Source organism: Salvelinus alpinus, chromosome 35, assembly GCF_045679555.1.
Source record: "Salvelinus alpinus chromosome 35, SLU_Salpinus.1, whole genome shotgun sequence".
In the NCBI taxonomy this organism is placed as follows: Eukaryota; Metazoa; Chordata; class Actinopteri; order Salmoniformes; family Salmonidae; genus Salvelinus; species Salvelinus alpinus.
In genome coordinates, this window is record NC_092120.1 from 18353160 (window position 1) to 18373933 (window position 20774).

At 43.7% G+C, this 20774-nt stretch overlaps 1 protein-coding gene across 2 annotated transcripts in view; it reads right to left on the reverse strand.

The window, feature by feature from the left end:
* The window catches only part of LOC139564112 (glutamate receptor ionotropic, kainate 3-like), a 129692-nt gene that overhangs the window by 23014 nt on the left and 85904 nt on the right, over positions 1-20774 (reverse strand). Inside the window, exons 10-11 of one of the 2 annotated variants that reach the window (XM_071383315.1) lie at positions 16817-17020; positions 8186-9413 (exon numbers count right to left, since the gene is read on the reverse strand). In XM_071383315.1, the coding sequence (XP_071239416.1) occupies positions 9381-9413; positions 16817-17020 (237 nt within the window). In that variant the 3' untranslated portion in view covers positions 8186-9380. Of the gene's footprint in view, positions 1-8185; positions 9414-16816; positions 17021-20774 lie in introns of those variants that run through there. The other variant, XM_071383314.1, reaches the window with a different exon arrangement.

Genomic DNA, 20774 nt, shown 5'->3' on the forward strand with positions numbered 1-20774 from the left:
GGCCCCACTAATCCCAAACCAGATGGGGTGGAGTATCGCTGCATAATTCTGTGGTAGCCATGCTGGTTAAGTGTGCCTTGAATTCTAAATAAATCACAGACAGTGTCACCAGAAATGTACCCCCACACCATAACACCTCCTCCTCCTCCATGCTCTATGGTGGGAAATACACATGCAGAGATCATCCGTTCATCTACACCACATCTCACAAAGACACGGCGGGCAGTTGGAACCAAAAAATTCAAATTTGGACTCCAGACCAATAGACAAATTTCCACCGTTCTAATGTCTATTGCTCGTGTTTCTTGGCCCAAGCAAGTCTCTTCTTATTATTGGTGTCCTGTCTCCCCCTGAATAGTTGATGTTAAGATGTGTCTGTTCCTTGAACTCTGTGAAGCATTTATTTGGACTGCAATTTCTGAGACTGGTAACTCAAATGAACTTATCCTCTGCAGCAGAGGTAACTCTGGCACGATACAACAGGATATAATGTGACGCCTAAGACACATTTTTACTTGCAGTCATTAGCGGCCGTTGGAATCTATGTTCCTTTTTCCTTCTTCCTTTTTTTGTCGGAATACAACAGGATATAATGAGGACTACATGAAATATGTCTTGCGTGTAAAGGACATAAAACAAGGGACTGGTCTTGCGATATATTTAGGTTGTTTGCTCTTCTTTTCTTTTCTTTTTATTTCTATTTTTCTTTTTCTTTTTTACAAACAATTCAATCCAATGAACTGAGCAGGCTAGGCTGACATGCTTATAGCCTTGCTAGGACTTTCAAATATGAGCATGCATGTATAAGATTGTGCTGTTATTATTTATATTACTATTATTGTTACTATGTATTTTTTCTGACTGTTTTCCATGTTATTTGGTTAGTTCTCTTAGGCATCCTCATAGATCGGCGGCCAAGGGTTTGCCTTAGGACGCAAAGGTGCGTCATGAGTTCGGGAGATGGTCTGATGGTCTTAGTGACAACAGACCTAGATATGGGGGAAGGTTTTAGTGGGTGGAATATTAGGACAATTGGAGGTTTACAAAGTTGCAGCTACAGTATGCTTAACAGTGTAAATTATTATGGTACAACTATATGGACACTTAATATCATGGTGCTTTACAAACATTGGTTGTGGTAAGTATAATTGAAACTTGGGTATCATCATGGTAAGTGGGTAAATAAGTATAGCAAGTTATAATTGTAATGGCTTATCAGATCATAAAAAAAGAAGATCCATTTTTACATGGCTAAAAGAGAAAGAATATAATATCTATTGTTTACAGGAAACTCATTCTACAAATATAGATGAGGTTGGGTGGAAAAAGGACTGGGAGGGAGAAATATATTTGTGTCATGGTCAAAGAATCTCAAAAGGGGTGATTATACTAATTAATACACATTTTTATTTGATTGTGCAAACTGTGCAAACAGATCCGCAAGGAAGATGGATAATTTAAAAAATGCTATTGGACCATCTGGCTAATTAATCTATATGGGCCAAATAATAATGATCCACACTTTTTCGAAAATATATATAATATATTGAGCTCACAAGCAACGAAATAATCTATTATCGTAAAGGAAATCATTCTATTAACTATCACCCTCAAGCACTTAAGGAGATTACGAAGATCATGGATACATGGATACATCATGGATACATTAGCACTATGTATCCATAAAATATGGAGGTTGAAAAACCCTGACCTAGTGAAATATACATGGAGGAGGCTTAATCAAGCTAGCCATCTTGATTACTTCCTATTCTTGCTCTTGCTGGCATCAAACGTTTTAAAAAGTATTAATAGGAGACTGAATGCGATCGGACCACCATCTAATTGTCCTCCATATACTGTAACTCTTACAGAATTTCCACATGGACGGGGATAATGGAAATTTAATCAAAGCCTATTGGATGACAATTTGTTCTTAACTAAGACAAAATAATTCATAATTGACTTTTTTTTGTACAACATAGGTACAGCAGATCCCCTTATTGAATGGGACACTTTCAAATGTACTTTTAGAGGCCATTCAATACAATACTCATCATTAAAACAAAAATAGTTTTGGTCAAAAGAGATTAGACTAATAATGGAAATAGAGGAAGTAACAGCGCAGGTAGATGGTAATAGAAACTGTACTATAGAGGCACAAAATAAGTTAGAGGTAAACAAAAAGAAATGGAGGTTCTTATTCAAGAACGATCAATTGTAATGTATTACAAAAATATAGCGAATTGGATGGAAAATGGGGAAAAATGCACAACATTTTTCTTGAATCTCCAACACAGAAATTCTACCAAAAATAATTTACAGAAACTCGTTACAAATGATGGAGTTATCTATGATTCACCAAATTTACAGAAAGACCGGTGTGAAGGCCAACTTACAGAAGAGGAACTTTTTGAGGCAATAAAATCTTTCAGTCTGGAAAAACACCAGGGCTTGATGGTATATCAGACATTTAATTACTCTTATACAAATGGTAGACTTTTAGGTACTTAAAAAGAAGGTCTGATTTCATTACTACTAAAACAGGACCCAGGTGGTAAGTATAAAGATCCAGTCCATTTAAAAAACTGGAGGCCTCTAACACTTAAATGTTGTGATGCGAAAATCCTGGCGAAATGCATAGCATACAGAATAAAAAAGGTTATACCATCCTGATCAGACAGGTTTTTTACATGGACAATATATTGGAGATAATATAGGACAATTACTTGAAACATTCTGAAACATTGAAGATACCAGGTCTGGTCTTCATAGTAGATTTTGAAAAGGCATTTGATAAAGTACAATTCGATTTTAAATATAAATGCCTGGAATACTTTAATTTTGGTGAATCTCTTATACAATGGGTTAAATTTATGTACAGCATCCCCACATGTAAAATAGTAAACAATGCTTACTTCTCATAAAGTATTGAGCTTTTAGAGGAGTAAAACAAGGCTGTCCGTTGTCTCCATATCAATTTATTATAGCCATTGAAATGCAAGCTATTAAAATTAGATCCAACAAGAACATCAAGGGGTTAGAAATCCAGGGGATAAAAACAAAAGTGTCAATGTAAGCTGATGACTCTAGTTTTTTCTTAAGTCTGCAATCTGGATTCCTGCACAGTCTCATTTGAAGATCTTGATCACTTTGCTAGCCCTGTAGTTTACCAATAAAATGGGCAGATGGTGAAGTAGACATGCTTGGTATTCATATCTCAAAAAATATAAATGAACTTCCTACAATTAATTTCAATAGAATGTTAGCAAAAATAGATTTGTTTTTGCAACTATGGAGAAGTAAATACTTGTCTATTTATGGAAAAATTACATTGATTAACTCTTTGGTCCTATCACAGTTTACTTACTTACTAATGGCATTGCCTACTCTAGATGATTTGTTTTTAAAATCATATGAGCAAGCAAAACATATTTAATTTTATTTGGAACGCTAAGCCAGACAAAATTAAACGTGCCTATTTATATAATGAATATGAGTTTGGGGGGCTAAAATTATTAAATATTAAAGCATTAAACCTCTCACTAAAAGCTTCATTCATACATAAGTTATACTTAAACCCCAAATGGTTCTCCAGTAGATTATTAAGAAAAGCTCATCCTTTGTTCAAAAATTGCTTTTTTGCCTTCATACAAATTACAAATTCTAATTTCCGACTAATTGAAAATTTTATTTTGTTGACAGTATCACCCTTTCTTTAACAAGCCATACAAAGCTGGTTACAATTTCAGTTTTATCCTCCAGAAAAGATAGAACAAATATTAAAATAAATGTTATGGTTAAACTCAAATATATTGATAAACAAAAAAACTATTTTTATGGATTTTTTCAAAAATTAATAAATGATATAATGAATAGAAATGGAGTTATGTCACATATGCAGTTATCGAAAATATATGGGAATATCTACTCAATCCAAACTTACAAACAAATGATTGCAGCACTACCACAAAAATGGAGGCGGCAACTGGAAAACGGAGAAGGTAGGGAACTTGTATGTCTGCCATTTATTAAAGGTACAAATAGAAAAATATACCAGTTTCATCTGAGGACAAAAATGTTGACAGCTGCGCCATACAGGTTGCAAAATAAATGGCACATGGTTTAAGAACTGGTACAAAAAACTACACTTGACTCAACACTTAGATTTTTTCAATTTAAATTATTATATCAAATTCTTGCCACCAACAGAATGCTATATATATTGGGCATACAATAATCTCAGCTCTGTAGATTTTGTTGCGAAGAGACAGAATCAATAGATCACTTATTCTGGTACTGCCCCTACATAGCTTGTTTCTGGTCACAGGTTCAGGAATGGTTAAAAAATCACAACATGCACTTAAAAATAATATACGATTAAAAAGATTCATACATTTTGTAAAACATCACAGCACAATTGAAAAAATATATGGCACATGGAAACCAAACAAGGGCGGTCTATGGTGATAGGTGGGATGGGCTGAGAGTGGGTGAGGGTTGGGATTAAAGAGTTTTCTTGGTAATGTATTGTTGTTATATACATTTTTCTTATTTTTTTTTATTTAACCTTTATTTAAGCAGGTAGGCCAGTTGAGAACAAGTTATCATTTACAACTGCGACCTGGCCAAGATAAAGCAAATCAGTGCGACACAAACAACAACAGAGTTACACATGGAATAAACAAACGTACAACACAATAGAAAAATAAAGTCTATATACATTGTGTGCAAATGGCGTGAGGAGGTAAGGCAATAAATAGGCCATAGTAGCGAAGTAATTACAATTTAACAAATTAACACTGGAGTGATAGATGTGCAGATGATGATGTGCAAGTAGAAATAATGGTGTGCAAAAGAGCAAAAAAGTTAATAAAAACAATATGGGGATGAGGTAGGTAGATTGGATGGGCTATTTACAGATGGGCTGTGTACAGCTGCAGCAATCGGTTAGATGCTCAGATCGCTGATTTTTAAAGTTAGTGAGGGAGATATAAGTCTCCAACTTCAGCGATTTTTGCAATTCGTTCCAGTCATTGGCAGCAGAGAACTGGAAGGAAAGGCGGCCAAACGAAGTGTTGGCTTTGGGGATGACCAGTGAGATATACCTGCTGGAGCGCGTGCTATGGGTGGGTGTTGTTATCGTGACCAGTGAGCTGAGATAAGGCGGAGCTTTACCTAGCAAAGACTTATAGATGACCTGGAGCCAGTGGGTCTGGCAACGAATATGTAGCGAGGGCCAGCCGACTAGAGCATACAGGTCGCAGTGGTGGGTGGTATATGGGGCTTTGGTGACAAAATGGATGACAATGTGATAGACTGCATCCAGTTTTCTGAGTAGAGTGTTGGAGGCTATTTTGTAAATGACATCGCCGAAGTTGAGGATCGGTAGGATAGTCAGTTTTACGAGTGTATGTTTGGCAGCGTGAGTGAAGGAGGCTTTGTTGCGAAATAGGAAGTCGATTGTAGATTTAATTTTGAATTGGAGATAAATGAGTCTGGAAAGAGATTTTACAGTCTAGCCAGACACCTAGGTATTTGTAGTTGTCCACATATTCTAACTCAAAACCGTCTAGAGTAGTGATGCTAGTCAGGCGGGCGGGTGCGGGCAGGGATCGGTTGAAAAGCAAGCATTTCGTTTTATTAGCGTTTAAGAGCAGTTGGAGGCCACGGAAGGAGTGTTTTATACATTTACATTTACGTCATTTAGCAGACGCTCTTATCCAGAGCGACTTACAAATTGGAAAGTTCATACATATTCATCCTGGTCCCCCCGTGGGGAATGAACCCACAACCCTGGCGTTGCAAGCGCCATGCTCTACCAACTGAGCCACACGGGACCATGGCATTGAAGCTCGTTTGGAGGTTTGTTTACACAGTGACCAAAGAAGGGCCAGATGTATACAGAATGGTGTTGTCTGCGTAGAGATGGATAAGGGAATCACCCGCAGCAAGAGCGACATCATTGATATATACAGAGAAAAGATTCGGCCCGAGAATTGAACCCTGTGGTACCCCCATAGAGACTGCCAGAGGAAGAATACGTGAATGACAGAGTCGAAAGCCTTGGCCATGTCGATGAAGACGGCTGCACAGTACTGTCTTTTATCGATGGCTGTTATGATATCGTTTAGGACCTTGAGTGTGGCTGAGGTGCACCCGTGACCAGCTCGGAAACCGGATTGCACAGCGGAGAAGGTACGGTGGGATTCGAAATGGTAAGTGATCTGTTTATTAACTTGGCTTTCGAAGACTTTAGAAAGGCAGGGCAGGATGGATATAGGTCTGTAACAGTTTGGGTTTAGAGTGTCACCCCCTTTGAAGAGGGGGATGACCGCGGCAGCTTTCCAATCTTCAGGGATCTCGGATGATACGAAAGAGAGGTTGAACAGACTGGTAGTAGGGGTTGCAACAATGAATTTTAGAAAGAGAGGGTCCAGATTGTCTAGCCCAGCTGATTTGTACGGGTCCAGATTTTACAGCTCTTTCAGAACATCTGCTATCTGGATTTGTGTGAAGGAGAAGCTGGGGAGGCTTGGCAAGTAAATGTGGGGGGTGTGGAGCTGTTGGCTGGGATTGGGGGTACCATGTATATATAAAAGTACCATGTATGTAAAATGTAAATAGGTAAAGGTAAAAGGTAAAATGTACGTATATGTAGCAAAAAAGCTGTAAAAAACAATCTATATTTGTCCCCCTAAGAGGGTTTTAAAAATGTAAAATTAAAAACTCTGGAACTTTTATTCCTGTGGCGGAATGACCATGTCTTAAAGTAATGATGGACTGTAATTTCTCTTTGCTTATTTGAGCTGTTCTTGCCATAATATGGGCTTGGTCTTTTACCAAATAGGGCTATCTTGTGTTTACCCCTTACCTTGTCACAACACAACTGATTGGCTCAAACGCATTAAGAAGGAAAGAAATTCCACAAATTCACTTTTAAGAAGGCACACCTGGTAATTGAAATGCATTCCATGTGACTACTTCATGAAGCTGCTTGAGAGAATGCCAAGAGTGTGCAAAGCTGTCATCAAGGCAAAGGTTGGCTATTTGAAGAATCTCAAATATATTTTGATTTCTTTAACACTTTTTTGGTTAGTACATGATTCCATTTGTTATTTCATAGTTTTGATGTATTCACTATTATTCTACAATGTAGAAAATAGTCAAATTGAATGATAATCTTGGACAGAGCCGGAGAACATATCGCCATATTTCCTGTACCTCTTAACTCGATTGTTTTACAAAGATTTGCACACGGTGCTCCAACTGCCTCACTATCCACCACTGTTTCAATTTGCATATATGACTAGAGAAATGTTGTCCCTGGTAATTCTGTCTGACTACAGTACCTCCCCCTTGAATAGCAAAGGATTGTAGAGTGATAATGGCATTTGCATTACTATAACATCATCCTATCCTTCAAGTAGACTTCTAAAGCACAAAAACACTATAATGTAGCAGAATAATGTAGCTGTGGTTGTTGATGCAATTGAAAGTCATGCTGCCCGTCCGTCAAAATGACAGCTCTGACCACTATCCCGCCCTCAGTAGTCAAAACCCCCTCCGCGTACCACTGTAAAACCAATCAGGTCTGCGACCCTCAGATAGAGACAACACATGTACGTGCCTAGAACTGCAAATAAAGCCCCTTTTCAATCCAATATCTTGCCAAGGTCCCAAGTCCAGTCTGCTATCTCTACATGTAGACAATGAGATGTGTGGATTGCTGTGGTGTGCATCGGTCTCGCCGTAACCTTCCTGTGTATCTCTCGGAGCAAGAGATAAATTGAAAAGAAACAAATGATGTGTTAAGCTCGCTATTAATACTGGCATCAACATCATGATTAATTGGATCATCTATTGTGACTAAATCAAGTTTAACATGACCTGTTGCATAATTTAACGCCTTTCCCACAATGCCCTTTGGCGTTGTAGTGAGCTTTGACGACTCAGAGGAAAGCAAAGGCCGCTATGCTACATGGGCACGGAAGGCTTTTTGTATTTAATTAGCCTCAACACACACACTCTTTCTCATTCAATATTTATCCCATTTGTATTTACACACAACAGCCTATTAATCATGTATATTATGCACATACACATGTGTATGCATAGACAGAAATATATTCACCTGATGCACACAAAGGTAGGTGAGACACAATGCGATACTTCTGTCTTAGTTTATTCAATAGTACAATCTCAGGAAATGTATGGAAAAACACTAACCCAGCTACATGCATGTTTTTAGTTTTTAGAAATCAGAGACCATTTGCTCCTTCCTACATGTTGACAAAAGGTGACATCAGACATACCAACAAAGACTTTATTTTTGTCAAACCACATTTGCTTCTTTGTTTGACAGAGCTCGGTGACCTACAAAGATGAATGAAGGCTTATAACTGCTTTTAATAACCCCACACGACTACTGCACCGTTGAGTAATGAAACTATTATTTATGTGAGATTGTGGGCTGGCAGGACGAATCAGCTGAAAACAACCGCAGACGGCTTTGTTTTGCTTGTCGTCTTCCTTAAACCAATGAATTTATCTAGCAACTGTAGGTGACCCGTTGGATCACTAGTAAACGGCAGCATTGTAATGTTGCGTGGTCATCCCAACACAACATGGGTTAATAAATATTTGTTTGCTGTCAGTGTCATCTGAGCTCATACCTCTGTTGATTTGCATAAAAGCATCCCAGAAACATATCCATGACTTCCATTGGATTGTCAGGTATGCGTAAATGGCTGTAAGGGAGTCAGGTGCAGGAGAGCAGATATTGGGTAGCCAACGGAGCCTTTTATTTAGGCGAACCGAAAGCACACGGCAAAGTGAACACGAAATAACAATACGGGTTAACATAACCCAGCGCAACAGACTAAAGTGCGCATAACATGAAACAGAATAAATAATACCACACAAAGACATGGGGGAAACAGAGGGTTAAATACACAACACATAATGAGGGAAATGAGAACCAGGTGTGTGGGAAAACAAGACAAGACAAATGGAAAATGAATGATGGATCGGCGATGGCTAGAAGACCGGCGACGTCGACCGCCGAGCACCGCCCGAACAAGGAGAGGCATCGACTTCGGCAGAAGTCGTGACAGTACCCGTCGCACGTCGACACCGGCCTCGGGGACACCCCGGAGTACAAGCCGCAGGGCGATCCGGATGGAGACGGTGGAACTCTCGCAGCAGGGAAGGATCCAACACGTCCTCCACCGGGAACCTAGCATCTCTCCTCCGGACCATACCCCTCCCAGTCCACGAGGTACTGAAGGCCCCTCGCCCGACGTCTCGAATCCAATATGGAACGAACGGAGTACGCCGGGACCCCCTCGATGTCCAGAGGGGGCGGAGGAACCTCCCGCACCTCAGACTCCTGGAGCAGGCCAACCACCACCGGCCTGAGGAGAGACACAAGGAACGAGGGGTTAATGCGGTAATCGGGGGGAAGCTGTAACCTGTAACAAACCTCGTTCACTCTCCTCAGGACTTTAAATGGCCTCACAAACCGCGGACCCAACTTCCGGCAGGGCAGGCGGAGGGGCAGGTTTCGGGTCGAGAGCCAGACCCGGTTCCCCGGTGCGAACTCCGGGGCCTCACTACGGTGACGGAAAGTTGGCGCAGCACAGCGCGCTGAAGGTGAACATGGGCGGCATCCCATGTTTCCTCCGCACGCCAGAACCAGTCGTCCATCGCAGGAGCTTCGGTCTGACTCTGATGCCAAGGAGCCAAACCGGCTGATACCCCAATACACACTGAAAGGGTGAGAGGTTAGTGGAGGAGTGGTGGAGCGAGTTCTGGGCCATCATGCCCAGGGCACGAACGCTTCCCACTCCCCCGGCCGGTCCTGGCAATAGGACCTCAGAAACCTACCCACATCCTGGTTAACTCTCTCCACCTGCCGTTACTCTCGGGGTGAAAACCTGAGGTAAGGCTGACCGAGACCCCCAGACGTTCCATGAACACCTTCCAGACCCTCGAAGTGAACTGGGGACCTCGATCAGACACTATATCCTCAGGCACCCCGTAGTGCCGGAAGACGTGCGTAAACAAGGCCTCCGCAGTCTGTAGGGCCGTAGGAAGACCGGGCAGAGGGAGGAGATGGCAGGACTTAGAGAAACGATCCACAACCACCAGGATCGTGGTGTTTCCCTGTGATGGGGGAAGATCGGTCATGAAATCGATTGACAGGTGTGACCATGGCTGCTGTGGAATGGGTAAGGGATGTAACTTAACTCTGGGCAGGTGCCTAGGAGCCTTACACTGGGCGCACACTGATCAGGAGGAAACATAAACCCTCACGTCCTTAGCCAAAGTGGGCCACCAGTACTTCCCGCTCAGACAGTGCACCGTCCGACCGATGCCTGGATGACCAGAGGAGGGTGACGTGTGGGCACAATAGATCAGCCGGTCACGGACAGCAGACGGAATGTACAGACGCCCAGCGGGACACTGGAGGGGAGCGGGCTCTGTACGCAACGCCCGCTCAATGTCCGCGTCCAGCTCCCACACTACCAGCGCCACCAGGCAGGAGACCGGGAGTATGGGAGTGGGATCCATGGGCCGCTCCTCTGTGTCATACAGCCGGGACAATGCGTCTGACTTCACATTCTGGGAACCTGGTCTGTAAGAAAGGGTGAAAACAAACAGGTGAAAAACATGACCCTCCTTGCCTGGCGAGGGTTCAGTCTCCTCGCCGCCCGGATGTACTCCAGATTGCGGTGGTCAGTCCAGATGAGAAGGGTGTTTAGCCCCCTCAAGCCAATGTCTCCACGCCTTCAAAGCCTTGACAACAGCCAACAACTCCCGGTCCCCCACGTCATAGTTTCGCTCTGCCGGGCTGAGCTTCTTCGAGAAGAAAGCACAGGGGCGGAGCTTCGGTGGCGTACCTGAGCGCTGAGAGAGCACAGCTCCTATCCCAGCCTTGGATGCGTCCACCTCCACTATGGATGCCAAAGAGGGATCCAGATGAGCCAGCACGGGAGCCGAGGTAAACAGAGCCCTCAGGTGACCAAAAGCCCTCTCCGCCTCAGCTGTACACTGCAACCGCACCGGGCCCCCCTTCAGCAGTGAGGTAATGGGAGCCGCTACCTGACCAAAACCTCGGATAAACCTCCAGTAGTAGTTGGCAAACCCTAAAAACCGCTGAACCTCCTTTACCGTGGTGGGAGTCGGCCAATTACGCACGGGTGCAATGCGGTCACTCTCCATCTCCACCCCTGAGGTGGAAATGCGATACACTAGGAAGGAGACGGACTGTTAAAAGAACAGGCATTTCTCAGCCTTGGCGTACAGGTCATGCTCCAACAGTCAACCAAGCACCTTGCGCACCAAGGACACATGCTCGGCGCGTGTAGCGGAGTATATCAGAATGTCATCAATATACACCACTACACCCTGCCCATGCAGGTCCCTGAAAATCTCGTCTACAAAGACTTGGAAGACTGATGGAGCATTCATCAACCCGTACGGCATGACGAGGTACTCATAGCACCCAGAGGTGGTACTGAAAGCCGTCTTCCACTCATCTCCCTCCCGGATACGCGCCAGGTTATAAGCGCTCCTGAGATCTAGTTTGGTGAAGAAGCGCACCCCGTGCATTGACTCTATCGCTGTGGCTATGAGCGGTAGCGGGTAACTATACCTCACAGTGATCTGATTCAGACCCCGATAGTCAATACATGGGTGCAGACCTCCCTCCTTCTTCTTCACAAAAAATAAACTTGAGGAGGAGGGTGAAGTGGAGGACCGAATGTACCCCTGACGCAGGGATTTGGAGAACCCTGACACAGGGATTTGTTTCCATAGCCTCCGTCTCCGCCTGTGAGAGGGGATACACGTGACTCCTGGGAAGTGCAGCGCCTACCAGGAGATCTATCGCACAATCGTCGATGAGGTGGTAATTGAGTCGACTTCTTTTTAGAGAAGGCGAGAGCCAAGTCGGCATATTCAGGGGGAATGCGCACGGTGGAGACCTTGTCTGGACTCTCCACCGTAGTGGCACCAACGGTTGCGTCACCATGCCCAAAGGAGCGGTGACCTCCCTAATCAACCCTGACCATAATGGTCGACTATCTAAGGCGTGAACGAGGAAGAGCACATCCACGGGAACGATGGGGATCCCTAAACTATGGGCACATTATCTATCAATGAAATTCCCAGCTGCGCCTGAATCGACGAGCGCCTTATGCTGGGAATGCAGGGAAAACTCAGGAAAAGTAACAAACAAAAACATGTGTGCAACAGAGGGCTCTGGGTGAGAATGGTGCCTTCTCACCTGGGGTGACGCCAGAGTGCCCTGCCTGCTGCCTCGAACCCTAGAGGAACCAACACGGCACCGACCAGCAGTGTGACATCTGCGGCCACAGATGGGACACGTGAAAGCCCCTCCTCCGGTCTCCCTGTGCGCAGCCCCTCCCAGCTCCATAGGCACCGGAGCGGTGGTGCTGGGAAATGGAATCGACAGAGGCCTCTCTGGATGTCCGCGGGTGACCAGCAGGTTATCCAGTCGAATGGACATGTCCACCAGCTGGTCGAAGGTAAGAGTGGTATCCCTGCAGGTCAACTCCCGACGGACATCCTCGCGCAGGCTGCAACGGTAGTGGTCGATGAGGGCCCTGTCGCTCCATCCCGCATCCCGCCAAGGTCGGAAACTCCTGGGCACTCCTCGTCCCCTGCCTCAGGTGGAACAGATGTTCACCTGATGTGAATTCCGCATCTCCTTCTCCCCACACGGCGTTGGCCCACTCCAGAGCTCTCCCTGAGAGGCACGAGACAAGGGCGGACAGCCTCTCCCTTCCCAAAGGAGCTGGATAAACGGTGCCCAGGTAGAGGTCCAGCTGTAGTAGGAAGCCTTGGCACCGTGCCGCCGTCCCATCGTACTCACCGGGAAGGGCGAGACGCACCCCACTGGAACCGGGTACAGGAGGGACGGGAAGTGAGGACCCCTGTTGTGCTGGAGGAGGTACTGGAGGACCTCCCTGTCTCTCCCAGCGACTTCGGAAGAACTTGTTACATGGATGTCAAACCTGTCTGCACATTAGCCAATGACACATGGTGATTCTGGTATGGGATGAACAGAATGCAGCACCACAGCCATGATACCAATCCCTGGGATAAGGTTGTCAAATCAAATGTTATTGGTCACATACACGTGTTTAGCAGATGTTATTGCGGGTGTAGCGAAATGCTTGTGTTTCTAGCTCCAACAGTGCATTAATATCTAACAGGTAATATCTAACAATTTCACAACAATATGCACAATACACACAAATCTAAAGTAAAGGAATGGAATTATGACTATATGAATGATATTGTTGTTGGTGATGTTGGTTTACTTGTATGGAAAACAATATCCATCCAAGCTTCTCATGGCAATCCCAGGACAGTTCTCTTGAGCTGGCTCCAAAGTTTACATTTCAGGTCTGCTGTTTCAAGATCAGCTTATCAGTATAGACAGGAGGAAGAAAAGCTCTGAGCCACAAAATAGAACCAGCTAAATAAATCCATATAGCAGTGTTGATACAGTGTAGGCTATTCAAACAAAGAGCAGTAGCACAAGGAGGCAGTCTATAGCACACTTACCCTTTACATACTGTGTAAGGAACATACTAGATCAAAACCTAGTCCTATATTACTGTATTCTACAACCGTGATGCGGATAATAGTACGTAATATCTGAATGGAACATTGGTGTTCTTGATTCCTCTACTATCAGCTGATATTACTCTCTTGGAAGCAATAGACCCAAATACAGTAGAACTGTAGAAAACATCAGGTAGCATGCTCAGTTCTACCCAAGCCAAGATAAGTGTTTAGGAATTACTGAGACCTCTTCAGCCAACTATTTAACTGTGAGGAACTGCTGAGAATCAAACCATAAATCAAAACATGGAGGACCACAGGGCTTGAATTCATCTGCATTGTACTAAGTATATGTTGCCCATAATACACTATAGGGGGCAAATGTGTTGGAGTGCACTGAGTACAGTACAAAGTACATTTCACAGCATGGGATATATGAATGGAGAAATAGATACAGGTGCTCTGAAACTTGCTTTGTTGTTTTCAAATGTTCTCTACTGTCTAGATAGCTTTGAAACCTGACTGAATCACACTGAATCACACTGTGTGATCACGCTTTCCACAGCCGATGTGAGTAAGACCTTTAAACAGGTCAACATTCACAAGGCCGCTGGGCCAGACGGATTACCAGGAAGTGTATTCCGAGCATACGCTGACCAATGTGTCTTCACTGACATTTTCAACCTCTCCCTGTCTGAGTCTGTAATACCAACATGTTTCAAGCAGACCACCATAGTCCCTGTGCCCAAGAACACTAAGGTAACCTGCCTAAATGACTACTGACCCGTAGCACTCACGTCTGTAGCCATGAAATGCTTTGAAAGGCTGCTCATGGCTCACATCAACACCATCATCCCAGAAACCCTAGACCCACTCCAATTTGCATACCGCACCAACAGATCCACAGATGATGCAATCTCTATCGCACTCCAAACTGCCCTTTCCCACCTGGACAAAATGAACACCTATGTGAGAATACTATTCATTGACTACAGCTCAGCGTTCAACACCATAGTGCCCTCAAAGCTCATCACTAAGCTAAGGACCCTGGGACTAAACACCTCCCTCTGCAACTGGATCCTAGACTTCCTGACAGGCCGCCTCCGGGTGGTAAGGGTAGGTAACAACACATCCGCCACGCTGATCCTCAACACGGGGCCCCTCAGGGGTGCGTGCTCAGTCCCCTCCTGTACTCCCTGTTCACTCATGACTGCACGGCCAGGCACAACCCAACTCCATCATTAAGTTTGCTGATGACAGTGGTAGGCCTGTTCACCAACAACGATGAGACAGCCTATAGGGAGGAGGTCAGAGACCTGACAGTGTGGTGCAAGGACAACAACCTCTCCGTCAATGTGATAAAGACAAAGGAGATGATTGTGGACTACAGGAAAAGGAGGATCGAGCACACCTCCATTCTCATCGATGGGGCTGTAGTGGAGCAGGTTGAGAGCTTCAAGTTCCTTGGCGATCACATCACCAACAAACTAACATGGTCCAAGCACACCAAGACAGTCGTGAAGAGGGCATAACAAAACCTATTCTCCCTCAGGAGAAAAGATTTGTCATGGGTCCTCAGATCCTCAAAAGGTTCTACAGCTGCACCATCGAGAGCATCCTGACTGGTTGCATCACTGCCTGGTATGGCAACTGCTCGGCCTTTGACCGCAAGACACTACAGAGGGTAGTGCGTACGGCCCAGTACATCACTGGGGACAAGCTTCCTGCCATCCAGGACCTCTATACCAGGCGGTGTCAGAGGAAGGCCCTAAAAATGGTCAAAGACTCCAGCCACCCTAGTCATACTGTTTTCTCTGCTACTGCACAGCAAGCGGTACCGGAGCGCCAAGTCTAGGTCCAAGAGGCTTCTAAACAGCTTCTACCCCCAAGCCATATGACTCCTAAACAGCTAATCAAATGGCTACCCTGACTATTTGCACCCCCCCACCCCCACCCCCACCCTACGCTACTACTACTCTCTGTTATCATCTATGCATAGCCATTTTAATAACCCTACCTGCATGTACATAATTACCTCAACTACCTCGACACCGGTGCCCCCGCACGTTGACACATTGACTCTGAACCAGTACCCCTGTATATAGCCCCCTGTTGTTATTTACTGCTGCTCTTAAATTATTTGTTTTTTTTATCTCTTAAATTTTTTTTGGTGTATTTTCTTAAAATTGCATTGTTGGTTAAGGGCTTGTAAGTAAGCATTCACTGTAAGGTCTACACCTGTTGTATTCGGCGCATGTGACAAATACCATTTGATTTGATTGTTTCCCTTAAAACAAAAGTGAAAGACTGAAATCAGTGTGTATATTCAGGCTACTGTCTAGATAGTGGCTATTGGTAACATTCAACTGTCAAATCAAATGAAATAAACTTTGACTGTCACATGCTTCGTAAACAACATGTGTAGACTAACAGTGAAATGCTTACTTACAAGTCCTTTCAACAATGCAGAATACAATAATAATAGAAAAAAGAGTAAGATACAATAACATATGTACATGTGTAGCCTATGTTTACTGTTCATTATGAAGAAAGCTTGTATTTCTATAAGCAACATTTTCCTTAATCTCTTAGTTCCCCCTCAAGGTTACTGATATCAACCTGGATCTGATAAAAGCTGGATCTGGCTAAGGTAGAGATTAAGTGCTGCAGCGCAAGCCCACCTTTCCTAACCCTTTCTGCACCTAGCCATTGACTCGAACCGTCCGACGCCCACCCTCTCCCTTCTCTAAACGCCACTTAAGCTATTACAACTTTTCCAGCCGAGCACATCGTTGACCAGGGGGTCTGAGGACAGGGAGAGGGCGATGGGGAGGGACACCCTCAAAATGCCAGCGGGGCACTGTCCGCGTTGTCAATGTCAGCTATATTTTAACAGCCTTTGATGCTTTCATTTGATGCTTTCAAAACCAACTTCAATATATTGCTATACTTTTACTCTTCCTAGTATGTCTTAAATCTTTATATTTGTTGTAAAAAAAAAAACACATTAAGTTTGATTGTGATAAGTTTCAAATCAGATCCTAACAGATAAAAACAGGGTCCCAACAAAAAAGACATTATTTGAAACGGGTTTGTCTCAGAACTGAATTATTGAATCTGTAGTCAAAACATCAAATAATTTACAATGTTGAGCACTAGTTATAAGCAATAGTAAGACAGTAATAGTAACAGTCAGAAGGTAACTGGTAGTCCAACTCACGTGTTCCATCAGCTCCTTGATCATGCCGTTCCACTGGCCCTTGTCGTCCTGCGATCCGTACTTCCCATCAGGCACCAGGCGGATCTCGTAGGTGAAGCCCAGGATGCTGGCCAGCTCCTTGAGCAGGTCGATACAGAATCCCTCGAAACGGTCATTGCCCACCAGCGCCTTGTCAGACTTCTTAAGCATGACATATGGTTCCTCCTGCACAGACACAAAAAATCTAATGGAAACCAGCGCTGAGGTCAGCTTTTTCCATTTGTTCTTCGGCACACGCACTTAATTGAGGCAAAGTGATCTGAGCTGATAAGTCGTTGTTCTGTCTAACAGGGAATGACAGGGAGACTCCGGTCCAATGTCTGGTTAGCTACACTCTATGTTTAAATATGGACGAGTGCAATGGTTTTTCCACTTTTACTTTTTCCACATTTTGTTACGTTACAGGCTTATACTAAAATGGATTAAATAAATACTTTCCCTCCTCAATCTACACACAATACCCCATCATGACAAAGCAAAAGCAGATTGTTTTATTATTGAAAATGAATACCCTATTTACAAAAGTATTCAGACCCTTTGCTATGAGACACGAAATTGAGCTCGGGTACATCCTGTTTCCATGAATCATCCTTGAGATGTTTTTACAACTTGAATTGGAGTCCACCTGTGGTAAATTCAATTGATTGGACATGATTTGGAAAGGCACACACCTGTCTTTATAAGATCCCACAGTTGACAGTGCATGTCAAAGCAAAAACTAAGCCATGAGGTCGAAGGAATTGTCTGTAGAGTTCCCGAGACAGGATTGTGTCGAAGCACAGATCTGGGGACGAATACCAAAGAATGTCTGCAGCATTGAAGGTCCCTACGAACACAGTGGCCTCCATCATTCTTAAATGGAAGAAGTCTGGATGCAGCAAGATTCCTAGAGCTGAGCAATCAGGGGAGAAGGGCCTTGGTCAGGGAGGTAACCAACAACCCGATGGTCACTCTGAAGGAGCCCCAGAGTTCTGTGGAGATGGGAGAATCTTCCAGGAGGACAACCATTTTTGCAGCACTCCACCAATCAGGCCTTTGTGGTAGAGTGGCCAGACGGAAGCCACTCCTCAGTAAAAGGCACATGACAGCACATGACTCTCAGACCATGAGAAACAATATTCTCTGGTCTGATGAAGCCAAGATTGAACTCTTTGGCATGAAAGTGTTACGTGTTACGTCTGGAGGAAACCTGGCACCATCCCTACAGTGAAGCATGGTGGTGGCAGCATCATGCTGTGGGGACGCTTTTCAGCGGCATGGACTGGGAGACTAGTCAGGCTTGAGGGAAAGAGCAAAGTACAGAGAGATCCTTGATGAAAACCTGCTCCAGATCGCTCAAGACCTCAGACTGGGGCGAAGGTTCAGACTGGGGCAACCCTAAGCACACAGCCAAGACAACACAGGAGTGGCTTCGGGACAAGTCTCTGAATGTCCTTGAGTGGCTCAGCCAGAGCCCAGACTTGAACCCGATCAAACATTTCTAGAGAGACCTGAAAATAGCTGTGCAGCGATGCTCCCATCCAACCTGAAAGAGCTTGAGAGAATCTGCAGAGAAGAATGGGAGAAACTCTCCAAATACAGGTGTGCCAAGCTTGTAGCATCATACCCAAGAAGACTCAAGGCTGTAGTCACTGCCAAAGGTGATTCAACAAAGTACTGAATAAAGGGTCTGAATACTTATGCATATGTCACATTTCAGCTTTTTATTGCTACATTTTTTTATATGTTTTTGCTCTGTCATTATGGGGTATTGTGTTTAGATTGATGAGGGGAAAAAAACATTACATTCATTTTAGAATATGGCTGTAACGTAACAAAATGTGGAAAAAGTCAAGGGGTCTGAATACTTCCTGAATGCACTGTGTGTCGACAGGAAAATCTCACTGATTTAAGTGACGGCTGTGCTGTGCAATCAGAGAAATGTACAGCATGCAATAGAAAGTCTCGTTGATTTACAATAGATGGTGAATCTAGGCACTCTAAAATAGTCTCTGCAGCCAGCTAAACTTCCCTGGCCGTTCCCCCTCCCACATCCCTGTCCACTGCCCCTTGTAGACATTGTATAGTACAGTGCGATGCAGTTTATGGTCAGAGAGCCAGCGGTCTTTACTGCCCTGTAAAATTCTCCCTGGCTCCTCATAATATCAGGTTGAATAAAAGCTTGATTAGGAACAGAATGCTTCAATGAAATGAAACATGCCTGAAATGTTGTCTCCATCGTCACTGGTCTCAGAGTAACCAAGGTGATGCCTATTGCCTGCATGAACAATGGCTAAACTCTCAAAGAAAGGATGGCGGATGGCTCGATATTTCCCTTTATTTAGTGTCTCCCACTATCTGTCTGCAAAATAGGGCCCATACATATCCCACTGTGCATTTTTTAAAGACATGGTGGTCCACTTCCTCATGGGCTATTTATTTATTGCTTCCGATGGCCAGACACACAATTCATGATGTCTGTTCATAAGCAGAGTAATTGATTCCCCAGTGAAGGTGACCTCTGCTTTTGTATTCCCATCGGCCACGTCTTTGTGTGACACAAAGCTGCTAGAAAAGCAGTTAAAGAGGAGGAAATAACCAGTCATAACACGGTTTACCACTCGGTCGGAAAAACACGTGCTTCACAGGGTGGTGTTAGCTATGCTTATCACTTAGAAATGTCTTTGTTTTTGAAAGAAATGCAAATTTTTTGTCCATTAAAATAACATCAAATTGATCAGAAATACAGTGTAGATATTGTTCATGACTATTGTAGCTGGAAACGGCAGATTTGTTATGGAATATCTACATAGGCGTACAGAGGCCCATTATCAGCAACCATCACTAAATAGTAATTTACAACATTAACAATGTCTACACTGTATTTCTGATCAATTTGATGTTATTTTAATGGATTTGCTTTTCTTTCAACAACAAAGACATTTCTAAGTGACCCCAAACATTTGAACATTAGTGTATATTATAATAATGCTGTGACAAAATATGGAAATCACTGTTGTTTCAAATCATGTTGCCTTGATGGTAAATGCCTTGATGGGTATGTCTTGGTGGAAGAATCAAAACACGTCTAACAGGTTTAACACATCCTAGTCTGACACTTAACAGATGTCCTTTCTACACCCAAAATACCATCTCAGGGACAGACAAATAAATGTAAAGTAAATCATTGGTTGCAATCCTAATATGTAGCTAGCTGGCCGTTTGCAATTAGGACGTTACCTTTGAATAAATGATAACCAAGGAATACTTGATTATAATGCATTTAGATAGAAAGCAAGAGCTTAGTGGAGAACTTTGTTCAAGGTGTCCAATTATCTTGATCAAAAAGTTTGCGTGATCAGGGGGAAAGAAAAAAGTCATTACCATCTGTTTCTAGCCTTCCCAACTCTTTAAATTCCCCAAGGTTTGGACTCAAATCAAAGTGTTTAAACCAGTTTCACACTCTCTAGCGCAGCATGGGTGTACATAAGAGAACGGGGAAGGAGATATGCAGACACAGTTACAGGCAATGGAGTGAAAACAATTAATGTGAGAGCTGGGAAACGCATTAAATATCTTAATCTCTTCGTAGAATGCGAGAAGATATCGCCATAAAACTGTCAGACGTCTTATTCGCGGATCGCTGAGATCAGTTTGATGCAATGTCATTAAGCTCAGAATGGATCAAAAACACAGACACTGATATTAGTGCTGCTGATGCTCTATTCTCAACGTGCTTTCACAATCTAAAAGTGTTGATTCCTAAAATACTCCTAAACCATCACACACTATCAAAAGATGCAGGTGATCCATGCAAGTGGCTGGTTTGGACCTAAACCCTACTTCTGGATTGAAAACCCTGTCCAACGGGGAATTTCCATTGGAAATGTTTTTTAGTCCATAAATAGGCTTAATCTGGCTCAAAGAAACTGACCCTAAA